This window comes from Henckelia pumila, unplaced genomic scaffold (assembly GCF_033568475.1).
Source record: "Henckelia pumila isolate YLH828 unplaced genomic scaffold, ASM3356847v2 CTG_80:::fragment_1, whole genome shotgun sequence".
In the NCBI taxonomy this organism is placed as follows: domain Eukaryota; kingdom Viridiplantae; phylum Streptophyta; class Magnoliopsida; order Lamiales; family Gesneriaceae; genus Henckelia; species Henckelia pumila.
In genome coordinates, this window is record NW_027331883.1 from 790311 (window position 1) to 814958 (window position 24648).

General features: G+C 36.3%; 3 protein-coding genes and 1 pseudogene across 6 annotated transcripts; 1 reads left to right on the plus strand and 3 right to left on the minus strand.

Moving 5' to 3' along the window:
- The first annotated feature begins 288 nt into the window (after window positions 1-288).
- On the plus strand, window positions 289-7986 carry LOC140873634 (ubiquitin carboxyl-terminal hydrolase 9-like). 4 transcript variants are annotated; one of them, XM_073276824.1, is made up of 14 exons: window positions 289-483; window positions 670-833; window positions 978-1226; window positions 1603-1747; window positions 2331-2390; window positions 2481-2576; window positions 3558-3941; window positions 4026-4166; window positions 4665-4835; window positions 5829-6086; window positions 6182-6330; window positions 6460-6987; window positions 7088-7364; window positions 7527-7986. In XM_073276824.1, the coding sequence occupies exons 1-14, from the start codon at window positions 457-459 to the stop codon at window positions 7689-7691; spliced, it is 2814 nt and encodes a 937-aa protein (XP_073132925.1). In that variant the 5' UTR covers window positions 289-456; the 3' UTR covers window positions 7692-7986. The 4 variants fall into 4 exon arrangements, with proteins under 4 accessions (XP_073132925.1, XP_073132926.1, XP_073132927.1 ...); XM_073276825.1 differs by having other exon boundaries at window positions 290-570; XM_073276826.1 differs by having other exon boundaries at window positions 295-454.
- Window positions 7987-8526: 540 nt separating this feature from the next.
- Window positions 8527-11095, minus strand: LOC140873752 (glucan endo-1,3-beta-glucosidase 11-like). The gene is made up of 3 exons (XM_073276991.1): window positions 10913-11095; window positions 9650-10767; window positions 8527-8985 (listed from the first exon to the last, which is right to left on the minus strand). The coding sequence occupies exons 1-3, from the start codon at window positions 10962-10964 to the stop codon at window positions 8911-8913; spliced, it is 1245 nt and encodes a 414-aa protein (XP_073133092.1). The 5' UTR covers window positions 10965-11095; the 3' UTR covers window positions 8527-8910.
- A 2811-nt stretch (window positions 11096-13906) lies between these two features.
- LOC140873626 (granule-bound starch synthase 1, chloroplastic/amyloplastic) lies at window positions 13907-18409 on the minus strand. Its single transcript, XM_073276813.1, is given in 15 exon segments — window positions 13907-14255; window positions 14258-14327; window positions 14465-14593; window positions 14685-14771; window positions 14897-15088; window positions 15188-15364; window positions 15527-15770; window positions 16186-16295; window positions 16391-16491; window positions 16581-16644; window positions 17012-17101; window positions 17205-17303; window positions 17382-17462; window positions 17568-17915; window positions 18264-18409. Coding segments are annotated over 14 exon segments (1821 nt in total). The 5' UTR covers window positions 17901-17915; window positions 18264-18409; the 3' UTR covers window positions 13907-14211.
- A 1389-nt stretch (window positions 18410-19798) lies between these two features.
- LOC140873679 (uncharacterized) lies at window positions 19799-23863 on the minus strand (annotated as a pseudogene).
- Window positions 23864-24648: the final 785 nt, after the last annotated feature.

Genomic DNA, 24648 nt, shown 5'->3' on the forward strand with positions numbered 1-24648 from the left:
TACTATATAATAAACATGACAGAAGTTTTGGTACGTTGGTATGGTCTCCTTTGTGTTTTTATGTAATTATAGAAATATCACTTTCACTGTATTTTTTTGTCTTTTTATGGATGGTTATTTACAAAAATATCATTTTTTTATTTCATTATTCACGGTTAGAAAAATGGACAATAGTATTAGTATTAATAATAGTTAATCGAATAATGGTGTTTTAAAATTTTAGTTAAAAAAAATTGTGGGGTGCAGGCCACATAAAACATCGGTAGGTGGGTGTGTGGCCTTTAAAATGCCAACTAAGACAAACAGGGAGAAAAGCAAAGATCGGGGAAAAAGTCTCGAATTACGTACACACAGACCTCTCTAGATTCATTCCCCTTCGCGATCCAATTCCGAATTTGTTGTTGCCTCTAATCTAGGGTTCCTTCCTCAATTCTCTCGTCGCATATATATACTTGTATGCGAATTCTTTTTTTTTTTTTTGAGGTAAACTTGTATGCGAATTCTTATTTGATATATTTTTTTTAATTTTCTTCTTGTTTCTACTGTTTCCCCATCTCCGTCTGATACGAGGTGGGTTCGATTACTTCATTCTTCCGAATTTTGATTTCTTTTCGTCGAATTGATGTGATTGGGGACTTGAGATTTGTTTTTCTCTTGTTTTCACTTTAGATCATGACGATTCCAGATTCATCGGGGTGTCATTACATGATGGAGAATGGATCTATAGAGTTGCCATGCAAGCCCGAGGAAGAGAGGAGGATTGTGCAGGAATTGACCGCCAAAGCAGAGGCTAATTTGCGCGAGGGAAATTTGTATTATGTCATTTCGAGACGGTAATTTCTTTTGCTTGTTAACTTATAGTCTACTTCAAATGATTCGTAATGTGTATTTTTTTTTCTCTTAGTTCCTGTTTCATCGACTGTTTGATTCCGTGCTTGGTGTTGTCTTCTGAATGATAATTACACCTATTTTTACAGGTGGTTCGTGGCCTGGCAGAAGTATACCGGCCTCATGGCCGACACTTATCCATTTGACAATCGTTCTGTCAAATCTGTATATGCGGCATCATCAAATACGGAAGATAGGCCTGGACCAATTGATAATAGCGACATTGTTGTAAATGGAAGGGACGCCAAAGATGATGATCCGGAGCTTCGAAGATGCCTTGAAGAGGGACTGGATTATGACTTGGTTCCTCAAGATGTCTGGGATAAGCTTTTGAAGTGGTAATCATTGGACTGTAAATGCAAATTGCTTTTAATTTCATATATTTCAAAAATAATGCACAGCTATATCCTCGAGAAAGGTTCAAATATTAGGAGTCCTTCTTAAGACAATAATTTTGAAGTTATATTGTATTTCTTCATTCTCATCAAGAAAAACTATAAAGAACTTTAAGAAGCACTTGCAGATGGTAACCTACTGCATGCAGTCATGATTTGGTTGATTCTTTTCTCGTTTTTTTTTCATGTTTCAACTTTTGCATACTGGTACTACTTTGGTAAAGGCTCATCCTTTGTGTTGTTTGAGAGGGTAGGAGGCTTCATTACTGATTTCCACTTGTCCTGTTTGATGAATGTCTGTTATTTCTTGCATTCTTAGGTACAAAGGAGGACCATCATTGCCACGACAGATGATTTCTGTTGGGGATCAGCAGAAGCACTTTATTGTGGAGGTCTACCCCCTGTGCCTCAAGTTAACCGACTCCAGAGATCAGAGTGAAGTAGTTTTAAAGCTAAGTAAAAAGGTAATATCTCAAGTGTACTTTAGGTCTTTCTTTGTATTTACATTTGTGGTTGATGCACACAAAGGAGTAATATTTCATTAGGTATATCATAACAGTTTAGTTTGAACAAATCAATGAATACTTGCCTTTCTTCATTGACTTTGCAAAAATAGGTTATTGTTATACCAGTTTCTGGAACCTTGGCCCATGATTGGGCTAATTCCAATTTTTTCATGCAAATAGTTATAGAATTTGTTATCATTATGTGTAGGCTATTATAAATCTACAACCTTTCCCCCTGTAGAATATGAATTTGCACAAGCTTTTGAGGTTCACTTGACTTTCGAAAAGGTGAATATTACATAGTAATTGCCCTTTCCCATGTGGATAAACAAGAACTTGATGGGATTCTTTCTTGTTTCTTGAAAATCTCTGTATGTTGGTTTGACATAATGAGAATTATCATTAATTTTGTCCCAGGAAGAAACTCTTGAGGAAAGAATTTGGCCGATTTAGTTTAGTTACGTCTCACATTTTTGTGTATCTGAAATAAATCTTTTTTGTCATGATTTATGAGCCACATCTTACATATTTTGTATATCAGGCTTCTGTACGTGAACTCTACGAGAAAGTTTGTCGACTTAAAGGTTTAGACACAGAAAAGGTTTGTTGAAGCAGTAACAGAAGTCTGGTACCTACGTTGATGGTATAAAGATTATGGTTTTGTTTTTATTTCATCTTAAAAGTCACGCAGGTACATATCTGGGACTTCTTCAATAAGCAGCAGCAAACCATATTGATTTCTTCGAATCAAACCATGGAGGAGTCTAATTTGCAGATGGATCAAGACGTAAGCCCATGATACAATGTTAATATTGGAAAAGAAACATACTTTCTGTCCCTTATTGTCAGTTTGTTAGGTTATGTAATGCATGTAACTCCATATGTGGACTATACCGTCTTTTTAACATATGGTCTTCAAAAGTTTATTAGACTTAGATTTTATTTTCTGATAGCTGATGAGGTTCGATTATGGCCAGCTGAAGAGTTTCTCTTGGCTTTTTTCAATATACACTGGAAATCTTATTGGTCGAAGTTAGAAGACAAAACAATCTAATACCAATTGTTTGCCTTGAAACTTTCTTCTGAAATAATTTGTGTTCTAAGAAATACTTGGATGTACTAAAATACAGCGCAGGAGTATGGGTTGTAAGGTAGAAATGCTTTTGTATATGCTTTAAATGGCCTGTCAGTTCTTCTAACATGGGATGAAACAACCAAGAGTAAAGTACTCCATGAAGTAGTTGAATACTTTGATTGCTGCTTTAATCCTAGTAAAGTTGTTTAGAAATAATGCAAATGTCAGGCATGGGATTTTGACATGGACTGTATTACGTCAAAATTATGTCTTGATTTGTTTAGTTCGATTGAGAAAACTATTGAAATTTTTTGTTCCACGTCTAGAAAAATTTCATTTTAATATCAATGGTTGTTGTCTTTCATTGTTTTTTTTCTGTTTTTTCTTAGTTTTCTTATGTATCTATTTGAGGGTTAAGAAAAATATAATTTGAGTAGATGCAATACCAAATTTATTGTTCTAAAAGACCCCTTTATGTATGATTTTTATTCAAGCTGTAGTTGTCAAATTGTGAAATGGTCAAATCTACAGCCTGCATGTTTTGAAAAGTTGGAATTATCATTTTTATAAATTCTTCCAAACCTGACAATATTCATGGTTTCACTATACATGCATTGTAATCTACTGTAACTGAGTGTGGGATCGGCTAGGATAATATTAAAGTCTTTCTCGCTGGTCTCTGATGCATTGTAGATTCTTCTTGAGGTGCCAATTGATGAATTTGGCGTGGATTCAACTGGGAATGGCTTGGCCCTGGTTCCCGTTGAACCTAGAAGATCGCCTATCTCAATTGCCGGTGGCCCAACTATGACCAATGGGTATTCAACTAGTTACAGCTCCGACATATATCAAAGAAGTACTTTTACATCCTCGTATGGAGATATGGAGGATGGACATGAAAATTTGAAGCCATCACGTAGAGGAGATACAGGAGGTTTGGCAGGATTGCAAAATTTGGGGAACACTTGCTTCATGAATAGTTCAATTCAGTGTTTAGCTCATACACAGCACCTCGTTGAGTACTTCTTGCAAGATTACAGTGATGAAATCAACAGGCAAAACCCTTTAGGGATGCATGTAATTGCTGTCCTCTTTTGTGCACAGTTTTGTTTACTGTGTATTTTTTTCAGGTGTCCTGACCACTTGTTTTTTTCTCTGCAGGGAGAGCTTGCGCTTTCATTTGGTGAGTTATTGAGGAAACTCTGGTCCTCTGGGCGAACCCCTGTTGCACCTCGTGCATTTAAGGGGAAACTTGCTCGTTTTGCTCCTCAGTTTAGTGGGTATAACCAGCATGATTCACAGGTAAGGAGGATTGGATCTTCGTGGAATTTTGGGCAAGAAATCATTGTGATGTCTGTATCTGTATTACTTCTTTTTTCCTGCTTTTCATACTTCAGTGGATTATTGATGTTAGTATGTTAAACTTTTTGATGTATATGGGCAATTTTCTCGCAAGTTACTTGATCATGACCATATCTGTTCTTTTGATAGATTCACTTATTTGATTGGTTCTCGATTCTTGATATACTGCTTCAGTTCATAGTTTCTACTGACTGATCTGATGTGATTCTTAGTATTTTGAAATAATTAATTTTCTATCCTACTCAAGGCAATTAGCAATAATAGGATTTATGTGCTTTTTTATCATGGTTTTTAGTTCTAATCAAATGATTTTTTTAGCACCGTTATGGTGGAGTTGTCATATAAATTTTTTTCTGAGGAAATGTACAAGCCTTTTCTCTTCAGTGATAATTTACTCTGTTTGTCTTGGTAACAATTTATTTATTTATTTTCAATCAGGAACTACTTGCATTTTTGCTTGATGGGCTGCATGAAGATTTGAATCGTGTTAAACAGAAACCTTATATTGAAACGAAGGATTTTGATGGTCGGCCAGATAAGGAAGTTGCTGATGAATTTTGGAGGTATCACAAGGCCAGAAATGATTCAGTGATTGTAGATATTTGTCAGGTGAATAATCTTGTTCCTAGGTGCAGTTAAAGCATTATTAGCTTTTAGGTTCGCTTGTCTAGATTTTTAAAGCCGAAGAAATTGGATGGTGATATCAGTGTCCATCTGTGTACTCTATCAGAAATTTTGCTCTTTCATGCAGTTGTCTGTAGTGCTTGTTTTTTCCTTAGCACGTTATCATTCTTGTAACCAACAGATGCAGGATGACCTTTATAGAACTAGTCACGGGGTCGGTTTTCTAAGTATTTTCTGGAAAATTTCTCGCTATGGTTCACTGAAGCTAAATTTTAAACGTTTTGTTCGTCTGTTGGTCTATGCTTCCATATTGTGTTTATTTAATTTACTCTCCTGCATAGCTAAAATGACATTAGCAAGATTTGCATTCTGTCAATCTGCAAGAGCTATTATATAGATTGCATGTTTGGTAGATGAGTTGGTTGAAATTATACCGAGTTAAATTCTCTCTCTCTTTGTACTGATGTGATCTACATTCTCTGAGCTCAAAGCTTTGATCAAGGTCAAATTGTGCTCTTGGGATGTATTAGACTAGTTTAAAATTCCTTTATCTATCTAACATATATAATAATATAAATATACCACTTTCAATTTCCTCTTGTGCCCCTCATTTTTTTCTTTGTTGTTCCACCATTAATTAATCTTATTGTGTGTTAATGAAACCCTCTCATCTTATTCTTTGTTAGTCCACCAATAATTTAAATATTATCTAAATTTCTTACTCATGTTTTTCAATGGTTGATTACACACGTGCGCACGTGCACTTTCCTAGTTCATATAAATTTTTGGGTGTACAGTACCAAGATTCGGCGTTTTTCACCTAATCATTTTTTTCCCCAAAAAAACAGTATGATCACAGTTTGGAAATTCCATCTTATGATTATGTCTTTGTTTTACTTTCTAAAAGAAATTTCTTTAGAGTTTATATTTGCGGAATATTTTCTTCTATAACATCCGTTACATGTGGGAAATTTTCAGGGTCAATACAAATCAACATTGGTTTGCCCAGTTTGTGACAAGATATCCATAACATTTGATCCCTTTATGTACTTGTCCTTGCCTCTTCCTTCAACGGCTACTCGGTCAATGACAGTAACAGTATTTTATGGTGATGGAAGTGGGCTTCCTATGCCATTCACAGTTACTGTTTTAAAGCAAGGATGCTGCAAAGATCTTATCCAGGCTTTGGCTGTGACATGCTGCCTACGTAGTGATGAATATCTGCTCCTTGCTGAGGTAGTTTTTTCTGCATTCCTTTCCTGCTAATGAGCGGACGATGAGCATAGATCTTTCACTCCCCCTGTTATTTGAAACCAACTTTTGATATGTAGGTCTATGAACATCGCATTTATCGGTATTTGGAAAATCCTTCTGAACCTTTGTCTGATATAAAAGACGAAGAGTATATAGTTGCCTACAGACTCCTCAAAACAGAGGCAGATTTAACCAGAATAGAGATTTGCCATCGGTACCAGGAATCGTAAGTTACTCATATTGGTTGTGGAGCTGTTTTTATTTTTTATGATTATATCGTCCTTTGCAGGAAAATTGTCAAATGATTTTTTATTTTCCTTCCGCATTTGTTGATTTAACACACTTTTCTCTTCAGTGAGAGGAAGCCATTCCTTACTCCATTAGTTACTGTCTTGGAAGACCCACAATATGGGTCTGATATTGACCTTGCTGTCGAGAAAATGCTTGCCCCTCTTAGAAGAGCAGCATTTTTCACTTCAGCAACTCAGAGTGGCGAAGAAAATGGTTCTGATTTGACAACAAGGGAAGAGCAAATGAATAGTTGTGACCAATTGGAACATACGATCAAATCAACAGATGGCATAGAGCCGGAGGGTATGTCCAGCAGGGAGATGTCATTCTGTCTTTGCATCACAGATGATAAGGGTTATGGATGCAGGCCAATAATGAAGGATTCACCCCTAAGACCTGCTCGTTTGATAAAAGTCATGTTGGACTGGACCGAAAAAGAGCATGACTTGTATGCTGCTAGCTATCTGAAGGATCTTCCTGTGGTTCATAAGTCTGGGGTTCTTGCAAAGAAAACCAAGCAAGAAGCCATCTCTCTCTTTTCGTGCTTGGATGCATTTTTGAAAGAAGAACCTCTAGGCCCCGATGATATGTGGTATGATACTGTAACCATATGGTTACCACGAACTTGACTGCATTGTCTGAACTACTGATCTTCTTACGTTGTATCATTTATTCAATGATGTGATGTTCAGGTACTGTCCTCGATGCAAGGAACATAGACAAGCAAGTAAAAAGTTGGATTTATGGAGGTTGCCTGATGTGCTTGTTTTTCACTTGAAACGGTTCTCGTACAGCCGATGGCAGAAAAATAAACTTGACACGTTTGTCAATTTTCCCATTCAAAATCTCGATTTGAGCAGATACACAAGGAGTAATGATGCCTCTGAAGGTTCACATGTTTATGAGCTGTATGCTATCAGCAACCACTATGGGGGCCTTGGTGGTGGACACTACTCTGCTTATTGCAAGGTAATAAAAGAAGCTGGAATACCCCTAGATCCTAAATTCAATGTCCTTGTATTTCATTATCTTTTTATATGACACTTTGCTTGAGAGTAAGTATGACTTGTGTCCTTAAGTTGCCAGGCTTGTTTTTGTAAAATATCACATATTTTTATCATGTTCGTGCAGTTAATTGACGACAAAAGTTGGTATCATTTTGATGATGCTCATGTTTCGGCTGTAAGTGAGTCTGAAATCAAGACATCTGCAGCTTATGTGTTGTTCTACCAAAGAGTTAAACCTAAATCAAATGGCACATTGGGAGAACCATCAGAAAGTCAAATGGCATTTTGATTGCCTGAATGAGTTTGGTGTCTAGATTAAAGCTGTGCGCATTGGGATTTTGATAATGGAGCATGGCGTTTTTGTTGGCGAGGGCCAGAGCCGTTGAAGCAAAGCAACGGGCGTGAGAAGTTTCCTGAAAGGCGGCACCATAGTATAGGAGCAGCTTGGGTAGAAGTCATGTAAGCTAGGGAAGAGATCATATTGTCATGTCATTGATAATCTAAAGTCTATAATTGGATGACCAGAGCCAGAGGTGTGTATCTTTTGGCAATTTAATTGGAACCTATGGCATTTCAAAGTTTTAGAGTTGTCCTACTTTGCTAGTTGTCATTCTCATGACTAGTCGTATTTTATGGAAATCATGTAATGAGGGCAGAGAGCTGCATTCGTAGTTATGAGCTTATTTTAATATTTTCTAACAAAATGTTTTACATTCCTCTCTGAAATCGGGACTCTAACCTTACGAGTTTGGTTTGTTTGGGGAGAAAGGTTAATTTATTTATTTTTATTTTGAAGTAGGGGAGAAGGGTACTGAAAAATAATTTTGTAAATTCTTTTTTTTGATATTATTTTAAAATAAAAATGACGATTATGTTGAAGCACATAAAGTAAAAATGAAAATTGTATCGTCTGAACAAAAAATAAAATAAATTATGCATAATTTGATTAAATTTAAAATAATTATTTGAAGGAAATGCATGGTAAGTTTGGGCTGTACGAAAAGAGTCTCCTGCATTAATTATGATGTTGAAATTTTTTTACTTTTATTTTTTTTTAAAACCATTATGATGTTGATAATTATTTATTTATTTTTTAAAAAAACATGCATCAATTCCTTAAACTAACGAAAGTACATAAAAGCATAAGATGATAATGGGGTCCGGTCCACGCATCCATTCTAATATAGCCAACAACTTCCCTAGTAGAATACAATAGCATGTGACTTGAGTGAACAAGATAGATGCTTTCTCTATAATAATTCATAACCCCACAGAAAAAAAACACAACGAAATAATAATAATAACAAAAGAGAAGGCGCCATCTTTATCATCAGCAGTACAACATTCAATCCAAACTTGAAGGCAGCTGGTTTCGCCATGGTTGGGGTTCTCATCGTCGAATTTCCTCTTTTTTCATGTGGTCTCCAAGTTTAAAGACTCGAATGTTATTTTCTCCACGAAGAGTGGTGAATGAAACCCCTTTTGAGGGCTTGTGATTTAAAATAGAATCAGAGTTGATATTGCAGCATGGTCAAGACCATGAGGCACAAGATCGATAATGCACCATGAAATGGAGGCCTCTCCTGCATCTCACACACAGTACCAATTAATCACTACACATGCCCACCTAAAACAATTTTTTTTTACCATAAGTTTACTGCAAAATTGCCCTACAAGAATATCAATCCATGGATCTTAAATGACATTTCAGATTTCATAACACATTTTCAATTTTTCACATCCCCAGTTCTTTAGAATATTTGCACCAAAATTTGACAGGCTGGAAAAAGTAAGCATAAGTTGTAAAAAAATCAATATTGGGACACTGAAACTGGATTCACATGCCCACACCCATAATAAGACACACACACACTTACATATACTGTCTAGTTATCATTTACATGTTGATAGGACTGACAAGTGACACCCACTTGTTGCCACCCAACACATATCTTCCTTCTATTAAAATATATATTTTTAAACAAATACGTCTTCTTCTTTTTTAAAAAATGAAATATAGTAAGTTAAGTAAAAATACCTCCTTTTAAACTATGTTACTGATTTTTTTAAAATAAATTTACACAGTTTTAAAATGGTTTTAGTATTAGTTTGGGCTGGGTATTTGCTAAAAGTACACACTTCGGCGCACGTTAGTCGCAATCGATGTAGAAAATGAGGCAGGTGAAGTATTAATTTTCTTTCTTGTTTTGGAAAAAAATAATAATAATAATAATAAACAATACTAACCGCATCATCTGCAGTGATAGAGAGGTAACCGTTGGGAGGGTTTCCCGCCGGGAAATAACCAGGCGGCGTCGTGCCGCCGGAGCTTCCGCCACTCGAGCCCGTCGTATTACTACTCAATAGCCCCGTCAAATTGAAACCCAGGTCGTATACCGGTGTCCCATCGGGCTTCAATAGCCCAAAGTTCTTCTCGGAGGTCGGGCCGGTCTTCAAGTTCTCGTTGAACAAAGCAAACACGTAGATGTTCAAGTCCGAATTTGGGTTCAATGGCGTCCCTTTCTTCTCCGACATCAGCTTCAGCAAGTTCCCGTTGTACTTTCTGGCATTTTCCGGCGATGCTCCGGGCTCATCGTTGTCGCCTTTCGAAGGCCACCCAGTTTCCGAGATCTGCAAGCGAACGTTTTTGTACCCAATCTTCTGCAATGCCGAATGGACGGCGTCGATCTGAGCAAACAACATATTGTCATAGTGCAGACCGGAAACAGGGTCCACGATTCCGGAGCCGGACTCGAACAGCACGAAGTCCAACGGCACTTGCTTGGGGTCGGCCTTGTACGCGAAATACGGATACGCGTTGATCAGAAACGGAGATCCCACTTTGCAATTGAAGTCGAGGATGCAGGACAATTTCTGATTCAGATCTCGGCGAAACGCGCCGGAAGAGGGAGGATACGAAACTTCCAAAACACCCAAATTGTGGGCGGTGGTCACCATGACTTGCTTGTCGAGGTTGACGGCAACAAGGGAATTGTGTATGTTTTCCATGGCGGGGAAAAGATTGGCAGAGTAACTGGTGTCGTTGGACGTGAGAACTTCGTTCCCGACCACAATGCAGGTGATTTTGGTGGCCGGCAAGTAGCATTTAACGTTGTTGTTTACCCAAGCTTGAGCTTGCTTCGGGTCCTTCATTTGCGCCAAGTACTCGTTTCCCAGACCAACAATGAATTCGACTCCGGTGTTGGCGAAGGCCTTGAGAACGTGTGGATCGGCGTCGTAGAGCTTCAGCCTGGTGACGCCCATGGATTTGAGGAGTGGCACCACCGCTTTCGGGTTGGGGAGATTGTTCGCTATCTGGCCGTAGTTGATTCCCAGAGACCACGCCGCCGTGAAGAACACCGACACTGCAACCACCCATTTATCCATAAGAATGAGAATAAACAAGCATCCACAGCTCAAAATCCATTCTTTTCTCCAAGAAAAATGCTAGATTTTCAAGAAAGAATGCAATGCAATGCATATTACATAGAGAATAAACAGCAAAAGTACCTGAAATGAGAAGCATTAATGCTAATGGAGTGGAAGAGTATCGAAGGTCCATAAGTGAGTGAGTGAGCACTAGCAGAGTAGAATGGAGAGGGGGATATGTGGGGATTCAAGAATTGAATGGTTGGTATTTGGGCAAGGGAAGATGCACTTTACATTTATTACCAATCTTTCTCTCTTCTTTGTATTTTGTGCTCACTTTGGTTGACTATCATTAATTCCCCCTTAAAACAACCCCTTGTTTTTTTTGTTTTTTTTTTCCTTTTTTTAAACCTAATTAATATGCCTACTCGAAAAACAATAACATGGATTGATGGACAAAAGGTTTGCTTACACATAATAAACAATACGTTCAAAATTGTTTAGTATACATTGTCAACAAGCACGTATACACCCTTGAAAAAAGAAAAGTGTTTTTTTTATGGAAAGAGAAAAGTGTTTTTGCTTGGCTAAAAGGTTGAGAATATACTCAAAATGTCAAAATAAGGGGGTTGCTTTTTTTGTTGGCCATAAATGTATAATCGATGTTAATACACAACACACATTTTATGGTTATTTAAGAGTAAAGAGATTGATTCATCATTCATTTAGGACAAAGTGGCCCAATCAATATATCATTATTCCATTTGTTTTCAAGAGAAAAGATTCATTAACATATCCCTTGGATATGTGTATGCTCTTCTACACAGAAAATTTGAGTTTATGAAGCTTAAGAAATCAAGACCCAAGTTCAAATTGTTGCATTTTTGTAAAAAAATTACGAAAATCTTGAATGGTTGTTGAACAAAGATATAGTTGAATGTATCTTCTTGATGTTTTTTGTCATCGATTATAAAAATAAAAATAAAAAAATTGATGCATGTGTAAAACTTTGGTATGGGCAAAACCGTAGAAAACTTTTCTCCAAATGTACGTGAATATTTTTGGATAAAAGTACGAGAATTTATTTTCAAAAAATTTAATTGAATTAATTTAACCAGAATAAAGTTAATTTGATTTATATACTCTATATGCAAAATTAAAATGGTTTTTCCAAAATAGTTATATCGAATGTTTTATATAAGGCGTTTAGAATAGAAAAATTATTGAAGTAGAAAATATATTTTTTGTTATTTTTTGATACGTTGTTGTTTTTGTTATTATTATTATTATTATTATTATTATTATTATTAATAAATTTACTCTTCAGTTGAATAACTTGTCATTTGTGTAATGTCATTTCTTGAACATATTTTCACATATTAGTGTGATGTCATTATTTTCACATATTTTCACATATTTTCATTGAAAAAAGGGATCATATCTTATGTCTAAAATAAAATAAAATAGACCGGTGAACATTTCAAATTGTTTAAGGTGAATGTTTATGTCTTAAAATTTTTATGAAGCCCGATAATAGTTTTATTTCAATTTTTTTTTTCATATTTCGTTTTTTGTTGAGGAAAAAGTAAATTGATAAATACGAAAAAGGGGAAGTGCTAAAAGATAAAAGTAGAGGTGATATATCCGCCAAAATAAAATGTGTAGTGGGTATCTGCAAAATGCAACACATTAAAGGGGCCATCGATATTAGTATAATTTATATTTTTCAGAACCTCGTAACAATAACATTTTCTAAATTTGAACACAAAACTCAAAAGATTTGGTAAGACCCGCTACGAACTTCTTAGCCCTCGGGCTACATTATTTATAGTATTATATTTAATTTATCATCATTATAAAATTTTAAAATGCCAATCAATATATAGTTCTTATCTCATAAATTAAATGAATATTGTAAAGAATAATGCTAGAGGTACAACATATATCGTGTACAACGATATTTATAACAAATATATCGTGAGATTTTTCTATTATATCGCGATATTTTACATTCAATTTATCATGAAATTTTGATAAATAAAATTTTTGTATTGAATTTTTTGTGTTGTACAAATTGATGTACAAATTTAGTTATACATGTAGCATTGCTCTATCCTAAAAGTTCCACAAAATTTAAAGGACAACATTACTTTTCGACAAAAGGTAATTAAGTGGTCCTTTCGATTTATTTATTTATTTTTAAAAAAAATCGTTCGAATTCCCTTGGGACTTTTTAAGTTTTGTGCAATTGAATTGACATTCATATATCCTCTCCCAACGGCTATTTCCTATATGGTGATGGTAATCATTTATTCAGAATATTTTTTTGAATATATTATTTAATTATTTCGTCTTTATTTATTTATTTATTTATTTAAGGGTGCATTTACTTCTTTTCTTCCTTCCAGCAACGCAACATTACTGACTTTTACTCAAAAAATGGGTTAGTCCATGTAATAAATGTTTGGTCTGACGTCATTTAACTTGCTATTTACATTTTAATCCTAAATAACAAAAACCGATTTGCGACAATGGTTAGAATTCTTATTTTACGTGATAATGCTTGCATTGGCCAAATATTTATCAAAACTAGATTAAACAAAATTATTTTTTTCCAAAATTAGTTCGTTAAAACATTTTTTTTAATCTTACAATAATTATTTATCAAATTTTAGAGACATAACTTCACATAGTTGTACGTTTTTTTCACGCAGATTAAGAAAAATCATTGAAAAAATAATTTTTATACAAACTTTCTATTTTATCTTTATTTAATGTATTTAAAAATGATTGCACAATTTTCAATGTGTAGTTAATATGGATATGTTAGTAAAAAAGTGTAAATTTTTTTTTAAAATATGGCATATGATTGAAACAAATAAAAAAGAAAAAAATGCACTATATAATTGAGAAGAAAGAAATAGTTTTTTACCGTATAGAACTCACCGGCGTGCAGTTGTAAATGTAATGTAACCCTTTTTTTCGTTTTTTAGAAGGTAGTAAACTTAACATGCGTAATACATAGTACTTTGAACCGTCACAAAAGAATGCCAAATAGTAATTTGAATGTGTGAAAATCTGTTTCTAAATTTATGTTGGAGGTAAATGTCCCTTGAATTGCTGCAATTTCCTTCATATTTGATATGTTATGCCATTCTCTTATCATAAATTTCAATGAATACTTTACTATACAATAATTGAGCTTAAAACAAAAGAGCTTTGCCTCTCAGAAACAAAACTACTCTCAAAACATTTTGTAAGTTAATGCTGCTCCACTATTATTTATATATATATGCATAAATCTCCCATAAGACCACCAAACGCTAATAAAAAACAACCGGTTACTACACAGACCACCGTTGTTCCTGAAGATTAAGAGTACTCCATTTCATAAGCCTGTTGAATTTATTTAGTGAAGATAACAAATAAATCTAGAGCTCTCAAGGTGTCGGAACATTTTCCTTGGCGAGTGGAGCAATTTCCTCCCGTCAACTTCGGACTCACCACCGGAAACACCCAGACTTAGTAGCAACGACTCCCACTTCTTAGCAGGTCCCTGTAAAGAGTCGTCACATCCCATGAGTTGCACAAACACAAATCCTTTTTACATATTCTCATTTCATTGTTGACAAATCGAACTGAAAACTAAAGAAAGAAATCAAACACAATTTTAGGGGTTTGATTGATGGGTACCTTCCAGGAGAAATCTTGTGACATGCAGTTTTTTATCATTTCCGTGAATGCTTGGGTTCCGTAGACCATGAGAGCTCTTCCAACAGCTGTTGCTATCTTCAGCACATCGGCTGGGTCTACAGTTTCACACTGCACATGCATACACACACAAAAGTGATATAATTTGAATCCTGAAAGGGAAAGTGACTAAATAAGCCCTAAATTCACGAGTCTAACATACCTCAATGTTAAAATCTCCCATATGGAAACCTGTATATCCTTCTTTCACCGTATCAACTAAACCACCAGTTGATGAACAGATTGGTATCTGATAAAAGCAGTTATATCTTGAGGTCATGTTATGAAGCTGAGCGAACTGAACTTGTTATAAACAATTTGCAGCCAAAAAAATGTACAGTTTCTTAAAATTAATATTTGGAGCTAAAGTCTTACAGTTCCATATCGCATGGCATGTAACTGAATGAGTCCACAAGGCTCAAATCTACTTGGAATCAACATAAAATCTGCGCCAGCAGTTATCATGTGAGCCAAGGGAACATTGAATTTGGCCACTCCCCTAGCTTTTTCAGGGTACAACACTTCAAGTTGTTGAATCTGTTCCTCAAACTTCTTCTTGCCAGTTCCCTGAAAAAAAGGATGGATAAAATCATTAAACCTAATCTTGCACTTCATCAATTGTTTGCAAAAGCATTGAGCATGTATGCAGATTAATTTATCACTTACCAGGATTATTATTTGAACATCCATCCCTATGAACCTAGAAATGGCAGCGACGAGAATATCTGAGCCTTTTTGCTCCTCGAGTCTGCCAATAAATCCGAGTACAGGGATATTCCTGTCTATAGGCAACCCCACTTCAGCTTGAAGAGCTTCCTTTATTAATGGCTTGGCATCCATAACCTGAAAGTTAGATTCCAACAAGAAATCACGTTCAAGGAACAGAGATGGTGAGAAAATGAATAAATATTAAATAAAACAAGATTTAAAATATCTATTCTATGGTAACCTCGCTATGGTGTCAATATTGTCAGTACAAGTACAAAAGAAAGTATAGGATCTTACAGTAGTGATGTCATAATGATAACTAATGTATTTATCAGAGGTGGGATTCCACTCTTGAACATCCATGCCATTTGTGATGCCAGATAAGCCAACGGTGCGTATATACGTATCACATTCTACACCTTTTGCAGGCCCAGAAATAAGTTCTTGGCCATAGTATGGGCTGACAGTCACAAGTCTGTTTGATTCTAAAATTCCAGCCTTCATCCAGTTTATTTTCCTTCCCTTCACAGGTTTATCATACCTGCAACAGTTATGGACAATCATACAAACCGACAAATTTGGGCTCCTGATAGAATTACCTTCAATTGTGAAGACTACAACTTATTTATCCACAATCTCGTATTACCCTTAATCCAAACACTTGGGCAAATGGACTAGGGATCAGAACAGTTTCATGTTTTCAATATACACCTTTACATTTGTTCAAAAGTCCGAACAACAGAGGCCTGAATCAAATATCCAAAGTCTACAGGTGTTGACAGGAGATAGGTCATGAAGGCCAACAGATAAGTACCGAAGGTCAACAAACTAAACTACAAAGGGAAATACTTATGCCGAGAAGTGAAGACATCTTACTATGATACCTAGATAGAATACCACAAATCCAAAAGTATGAATCAACGAGAAACGGAGAAATAGTTTTGTATTATATGTACCCATCCATGAAATCGAAAGAACTTTTGAATTGATCAGGAAGATTGAGAAGCGAGAAATCTGAGAATTTGAATCTTCCTTGATAGGCAATGTTGTGGATGCAGAAAACAACCTGGAACCATTTTAGAGATGCATCAGAACTAAAATGTTGCAATAATATTGCCATTGTTATCTTCATTCCACACTAAGAAAGTAAAATTTTTTCACCTTGGCGTTCATGTATAGTCCTCTGGATTGATACATACTCTTGAGGTAGCATGGAAGCAAAGCGGTATGCCAGTCATTGGCAATGAAAACAACATCCTCTCCTATAATTGAAAAAAGGACGATCACACAAATTTTAATTACCTTATTTGTATCCTGTAGTGCTTCATCTAGATCAAATTTCAACACATACCATATGGTCCTGAGAAATATTTGCTGCTATTCAGACTCAATACTCTAGTAGCTTCTATAGCAGCCTGAAAATGTCACACGGAGAGCATATCAAATAAGTGAATGTATAAAAATGAGTGAAAAGAAGTGTAAGAAAATGAGAAAATACATGGTGGGTCTGGATGGAATGATGGATATCCGTAATACAAAATGGTGGAATGCATTGGTGGTAAATTATATGTACAACACTAGATTAAATTTTCGAATTAACATATAGCTTAGAATACTAGAAGCAAATTTTTTTAGAAGCATGGAATTACGCGGTCTTCACCTCTTTCCATCAATAAATAAATAAGAAACAACAATGAAATACATTAACACTGACACTAGAAAAATCAAGTACCATGTATCCAAATTCCATTGACTCCCAAAATTGACAGAAAATAGACTCACTTGGCACAATAAGTTGAATCGAAGTTGATTGTCTTCGTAATCTGATCCAGCCTTTGGGCCATAAAGCTTTGACTTTGTTTTTCCCCAAACCTTTTGACGTACATAATCACAAACATCAAAAGCCAATCAACCAATGATCAAGCTACACAGTACAGCTAACGAGCCTCATATTCAAATTGCATAATTTTCTTACTTTCTCCAAGAACCAAGGATGATCAACAAAAACACGATCAACTCCACGTTTGTAGCAGTGGAAAAATCTGACGGTCTCGACTCTGTCTCCAACTTTTATCTGCAATTAGTTCATGATTAAGACAATGAACCTTCAAATAGAAAATGCACAATCATGCAACCCAGCAAAAGAATTAACCTCAACAAGCACATTAGTGTCCCACGCATCTTTATACTGATCATAACGTGGACAAATTGTCATCACTCTATGTCCAAGTGCCTGGATGATAAATTCAATTTCATAAGATTATTAGAGGATAGTACAAGTAGTGATCAAAACCATCATGACTTCCACTTGAGCGAGCAAAGAAAGAAGGATGCGTACCGCCAAAGCTGGAGGCAACCCTCCCAAAACATCACCAAGCCCGCCGGTTTTACACCATGGAGCAACCTCAGTCGACACCAAAGCCACAGACATACCCGCTCCACAGATAATAGTCCCTGATGGCTTGTCCTTCTCAGTTTTGTTTACAGCGCATCTGGATAGTTTCGAAGTAGTGACTTTCCCACTGGTATCAATCCTGTTTACTGATCTCAACCCACTGTGAGTCACGGTTTGGTTCCTCAGGTCTATCTGGGCCAAGTTTGTTTTGGTATCAACGGTAGTTGCTCCGCCATTTATATGTGACACAAAGTGCGAAGCCGTCACAGCTGCCATCCCTAACACCTCACTCTGAACAATAAAACACACGTAAGGACAATTACAACTGCAAATGCCACCAAAACTTAAAAAATCAAAATCATACTTCTCAAAGTAAGCCAAAAACTTCAGGTTTTCAAACTAAGCGGGCGATACTTCCTAGACTTCAGAGAATTTAGACTCAGGACTTGAATTAAGTAACATTACCAACAGAAAAAAAAAAATGCAAACACCTCGTAACAAGCAGCGTAAATCATAAAATTTGAATAAACAGTTAAGATTCTGTAAATCATAAGATTAGGAACCGAATCATCAGAAACAAACACGAAATCCGATAAAAATCTTCGCCGAAAAAATGAAGGAAAATCGTTACAATTCTACCTGTAAAACAGTAAAGAGAGTCGAGAGACAAGCTCGCTATGGCGGTTTTGCTCTCTGCTGAAACTGAAGCTGCTGTGAATGATTGAGGAAACGAAGAGGAGCTTCCTAATTTGTAATACTGCCTGGCCGACACGTGTCGCGACAATAGTGGCCGAGTAATATGCGAATAAAAAAAAATATTAGAGGCCTTGATTTCATGAGGTCGGAGATTTTTTCTCTCCTCCCCGCTAAACGACGTCGTAGTGGTATTAATTTCCAATTCACGGCTATTATTGTGTGGGGAATGCCAATTGCCAATGTGTGGGAAACCACCATAACCCAAAGCCTTCGCATGTTTTTTGTAGTCTTTCAGTCAACTTGGATCGAAATTTTTTCGTCCAATAAAAATTTGACAATGGGTTGCTTTGTGGCACAAAATGATGCTTATCTTTTAGCCATTAAAATAAGCTCATGCTTGTTTCTGAAAAATATCGATTATGATTCCATCTTTATATTTTTTAAAAAAAATATATAAACTGGTGCCGAGACAATGAAGTAAACTTCGATTTTTTATCGTGCATCACACACACAAACTTGTGTTTGCGAATATGTATATAGTGTAATAGTAATTAACGAGTATTTATAAGATCATGTAGTGATTAATTATATTTATAATATCATTTTTTGCAGTGAGTTTTGTATTTTCATTTTCAGAGGTGAAAGTTTAAATGTTTACTTGTATTACCTATTTTCCGATCCACTTGTGACTTGTCTGAGGTTATCTTAACGTCCTAGAAACTGAGTACTGCTTGTAAGACATCTCAGTAGCTTATGACATTTTATTTTTCAGAACTAAAATTCGGATGAGTGGGAAAAATTAAAGAAGTAAATGGCGTGAGTATGTGAAATAAGTGAGCGTTTGGGGTAATAATGATTAAGAATCTGATTCCATCGACCAACATATTTTGGACGAACTTGTCGCACAAAACTTGTTTCATGCTGTTTATCCTACTACCATGAAAGAAAGAGAGAATAAGAAGCAAATCAATAATTCAGCCTTTTGAGCTCTAATTATGCAAGTGGTGAACAGATATAAATTTCCCGACGAAATTATGGTATTTATATACTTGTATTATATTTTAGAAGTATAGAATGGAGATGTGGTGGCCTGGCATAATCAGAAAAAGGGAAAACGTCAAAAATAAATTGGTTTCTGTGTCTAATGTCCAGACAATCAGAGCATACAAATCACCTACAGTTGAGCTTTTGATCTTTTAATAATTTAATTAGAAATGGTTAAAAGCATCGATTTGAAGTTGCAATACATGTGCATTGTTTGTATATTTGTTTCCCAATTATTATTAATATTATAACAAATATTTGTGTTAATTAATCATAAATATTAGTTTAGATGTTTGTTTGCTCGGCTTGGGATCGTGGGTAATCATGCTTCTAACCAGAGCTATCATCCACATTGAATCCCACTAACAAAAGAAAATTATTGAATATCCAACTGCTACCAACCCTGCTATTTTGTTTTTCAGACATAACTCAAATTTCTCAAAATTGAAATTATTTCAAAATAAGACTTTGAATGAAATCAGCGTCAAGAAGCTATGAGCTATATATATAGAACCCTTTCTTGCTTGTACACAATGGAGCGTGAATAAGAATTTCAGCAAAGAAGAGGCGGTATTCGAGCGTTTGCACTGGGGTTGAGGGAACTGCCCTTGACCACGAGCCCACGAAACATCATCGGGAGCTCTTCGGTTACAACCTCCTACCGATGTTGGCAAATCTTCTTGCAACTCCAAATATAACAGCCTTGGTCAAGATCCCTCCATCAAAAGAACAAGCTAGAGCAATGGCCCCTCCAATAACTAACATCTTTGGTATCCCACCTCTCGAGTGCTTGCCCTCCTTTGAATAATGAGGCTCGACAATTGATGAACTGTCGGAGCCATTCTCTAGGATTCTAATGAGTCTACGCAAACTTTAGTGTTTACTTGAGCCATCAAGGCGCTGCGAGAGAGAGTTGCTCCAGATTCCCTGTGCTTCTGGTACGCACGCAACCCAGGCTCGATTTTCTTGACGGCACCCCACATGCCTTGACGCACACCTAGTTTCGCAATCTCCCAAGGAATACCCATGTCTTCATGATGGAACAGGAGAATCTCCGAAGCAGTTGTTCGACCATCTCTCTTTGACTCAGCTGAATTACAAAGTTCAAGGAGAAAAATCAGTTCAGTAACTTCAATTTCTTATTTCAGAAATTTCAACATTGTGGAAACGGTTTAAAAAATTGGGTTTTTAGTTGGTTTATACGCCCCTTAAGATCCATAGCCAAGATGGGGTTGGGAATAGGCCAAGTTAGTTCTATCTCTTCCATGTAGGAAAGCAAGTACTCCAAATCGGCTGTTGCAAGCTGGCAGGAGGGCTAGTAAGCAAACCCCTAGTTTAGGCTCATTAATTGCATGTATAATCGAACCAGGCCGCGAAACGAAAGCCCTTGCGCGGTACCCGGCAGGTCTACTTCCTGCTCGATGAGGGTCATCAAGTCGGGTGGTAATCAAGGCATGGTTCTAATCTAATCCAAAGTCGAGCTCAGTGTGACCATATTGCGGGAAAGTAGACTCGACTTGGAGACCTTACTTGAGGGAAAACGAACTCTTACCACTCAGACTAGCAAGTGTTGATTCGGGCTGGGATTTTGGTAAATTTAGAATTTAGAATGTGCATGAAATCGTGTTGGAGTTATGCCACAGAAAATTAATACCTGCGCGGATGCACCAACTAGAATAATACAAATCTACACGCCTTGGTTTACTGCGACGGGGAACAGAGGACGACGGCAATCCCTGTCAACACGAAAACAAATGAACATGAATATCGTCTGAAAGGTACACAAGTTGCTACATGATTTAAGAAAAAAATGTAACAGCTGATAAACCTAGATTGCATTCATTTCATAGCTGCACGAATCTCATTTCTTGTAGTAATGTCTTTAATATAACATAAGATTGGGGTACCAATTCCTCTAGATAGCACATATAGCATTTCAAATATTGGAATATATGGTTCCAATTTAAAGGAAGGAAAGGATAAATATGTGTTCCTCCATCCCCTTTCCTCTTATATTTATGCAAGTAAACTGACACTTCATCAATAATATGCCGAGCTAAATCGACAAACGAGCAGGAAAAAAAATACACAACACAAAAAGTGAACTCGCGATGCTCAAGCCTTCTGACAAGTATTATTTGCTTTACTAACGTCTTCTCTTGAAAAAGACAAAACAATAGAGAACGCCCTGACACTTTGGTATATATAAACATGAGTAGTTGATGACCCCTAAAACAAAATGGATATCGTTTCTCTCTCAAGTTGGTTGCACCAAGTCTCTAGTGGTGAACAGATTTATTATCCCAGGACTGGGTTGTCTGGAGCAAAAGAAGCACAAGAGCAAAAAATTGCAGCTCACATAGAGCATCATGCAGACTACACCAAGAATCCCATAAATATTGTGGTAGAGACCATGACCATAAATAAACTAAAGTTGCTGAACAATTCAACCCGTCCAAGAATAGCAAGTTTTAAGCCTAATGCTGAGAATAAGAAAGATTTCAACTTATCAAACAACAGCAAGCCATTACTCTGAGAATCTCAACAACTACAATATGAACTCGAGGTGTAACTGTTTAGTCAATAATATTTTTTTCTCTCACCTTTGTTACACAATAATAAGCACTTCCAGATTGCCAAATTCGGCGACCTATGATGTATTCTCTGTCACTACAAAAGAAGGGAAACTGCAGCACCAAACCATTAAGAATTTGGTCAATATCCCATGGTGCAACCGAAAGAACAAATAGCATAAAAAAAACATAAGAAAACCAAAAGTTGTTCCTACCTTGCGCACCCATTGAACATGCATCGTCCCTGTGGTGGGGCATTCATCCAAAGTTTCATGGTGTATTAGCATATCATCCCATTCCGACCTAAACTCATCATCCCAGAAGAAATCCCTCAACATCTCAGGTGTCACATCTTCATAAACAGTTCTGCTACGATATTGCGGGGGTCCGGTCTATACGAAATGAAAAAAAATTGCCCCATCACATAACCGCACAAATCATCAATAAAATCACAAGTAGTGCAAAATCACATGACTGCACACACCAGCCATAAAATCACAAGAGAGAAGTGAAAACTCACATGATTGCACAAATCATCAGTACAATCACAAGAAATCCAGAACAATAGCATCGATCATCATTACAACCACATCATTACAACCACAAGAAAGCAGAGAAAACTCAATCCTACAACAAAATTTAGCAAAACTACAATGTCTAGAATACAGATACACAATCTGCAAAGAATTGTACCTCGGGATCTCTTCTCCAAGCTTGGTAGCTCATACTGGGCGTTGATCTATCCATCATCTGGATCCAAGCAGGACCCCCATCTTTTTCCTCAACCAAATTATGAAAATGTTTAAAATCATCCCAATTCATAATGCTTGATTTCCCATTCTCCAACTTCGACGAACTGGTTACATACATTTCAACTTGTCAAGAGATATTAACTGCATTCATAATTGTATAAAATACTAACAATGGCTTCAAAAGATCTAACCAACAACTGCACAAGTTTATAAAGTGTTAAGAAATCAAAAGCTTCGGAGCCAACCTTAAATTAGGACTTGAAACCGAAGGTAATGAAGAGCTTTCCTTCTCAAGACCAGAATCAGGTAACCAAGAAACGTAACTGGGTAATTGAAGTTTCAATGAGCTCAAGCTTGGCATCGAAGCATATAATTGTGGAAACACCGTTTCCGATCTCGACGAAGATAATGAACCATCTGCCTTCGGCCCTTCTTTATTTGAAGTAGATTCAACAATCTCGATGTTATGATTAGCCCATTTAGGCTTCCACGCCCAACCCACAAAAACTCCAACGACCAGAGCAATCCAGATGGGGGACATGAACTCAATCAGCTCAAAGAACAGATCCACCATCGTGGGCCTCTGAAAAATCTCAAGAAAAGAAGAAACCAACGCCATGTCGTACAAACAAGTAACCAATATCAGCCCCTCGAACCTGCCAGATGCAGATTAAGCCTACCAGCACAACGATGGCTCGAGGGGTCTGAAAGAAAAAGATAGAATAAAATAAACCCCCAAAATGGATAATGAATCAAAGTGAGGGAGGAGGAGGAGAAAGAAAAAATGGATAAGAACAGCAATGATAAAAATATATAATAACAAGAAAATATTATGCTGGACTACAACTGGCGGATTTCTGCGGTATGTGTAAACCCGCGCTCCAAGAAGAAAATCTATCTAAAGAGGGAGAGAGGCGATGAGTAGATAAGGATCGTGCAAGAAGCGGTAGATGACGGTTCGCTTGGATTCCTGTGGGCCCAGCTTCAATTCACTTCACAGGACAAAATTTGGCCGCCTCGTAACAATGTCTTCTTGCGACCTGGGAATCTATAGATGATGTCGAAACACGAAACCCAGAAGACAGAATCAGAAATGGTGATGATGTCGATTCGGATTCGGATTCGGATTCGGGGGGGATTTAAGAGAGGTTTGCGGTGGCGGATGAATGATGATTTTCTTGCGAGCTTCGTGGGTATAATATATGTAGGGATTCGGTCAGTGATGTGCGCCGCGTTCTCACTTCTCACGTTTCATGCGTGACTTAAAACACATTTTTGACCTTACGTATATTTTAGTGCCAACAATTCAATTTCCGACCATGCTTTTTTTTTTTCCCTTTAAATCATTAACTTACAATTTAGTATTTACAAATACAAAACACTCGTTCTATAGTCTATACTTCTACTTGTAGTTGGTACTTGGTGTAATTGGATTGAGGTTGTTAGCGAGCTTTTCGAGTAGGTTCGAAATAATATTTATTTGTATTCGAGTTGAATTTAGACTAATTTATTTTGTTTGATAGTTTACTACTTTTTTAATGTTTTGTTTTTTAATATACCTATATGTTTTGCTCAAAAAAATATATATACCTATATATTCAATAAATATGTTTCATGAATCTGTCTTTAATTTTCAAATAGTTGTATTTCAAAGAAATTGTGTATCCATTCGACATGTATTATTTGAAAAATATTCAACCACTAAAATTTAAAAAAATGTTAAATTTTAAAATACGGACTCAACATTGGTCGATTATAATAATTATTTTAGTAGTTAGCACACGTATTGTGTGTGTGATGTGAATAAAATGACCAAACAAGATAAAAAGAAGATAGTAATTAATACTTTAACTCAATTATCATAAATTTATTATCCAAACGACACATAATGGAGAAATCGAAACATTAAAATAGGAAGAAAAACCTTTGAAATCATCAATGATAGAAAATGAGGATTTT

Coding starts and splice junctions, on each gene's coding strand:
- LOC140873752 (XM_073276991.1), bottom strand. CDS start 10,964: ATGGACCTTCGATACTCTTCCACTCCATTAGCATTAATGCTTCTCATT. Junction 10,768..10,912: donor ATTAATGCTTCTCATTTCAG/GTACTTTTGCTG, acceptor GGGTGGTTGCAG/TGTCGGTGTTCTTCACGGCG. Junction 8,986..9,649: donor CTATCACTGCAGATGATGCG/GTTAGTATTGTT, acceptor TGTGAGATGCAG/GAGAGGCCTCCATTTCATGG.
- LOC140873634 (XM_073276824.1), top strand. CDS start 457: ATGCGAATTCTTTTTTTTTTTTTTGAG. Junction 1,748..2,330: donor TTTTAAAGCTAAGTAAAAAG/GTAATATCTCAA, acceptor TTTGTATATCAG/GCTTCTGTACGTGAACTCTA. Junction 2,391..2,480: donor AAGGTTTAGACACAGAAAAG/GTTTGTTGAAGC, acceptor AAAGTCACGCAG/GTACATATCTGGGACTTCTT.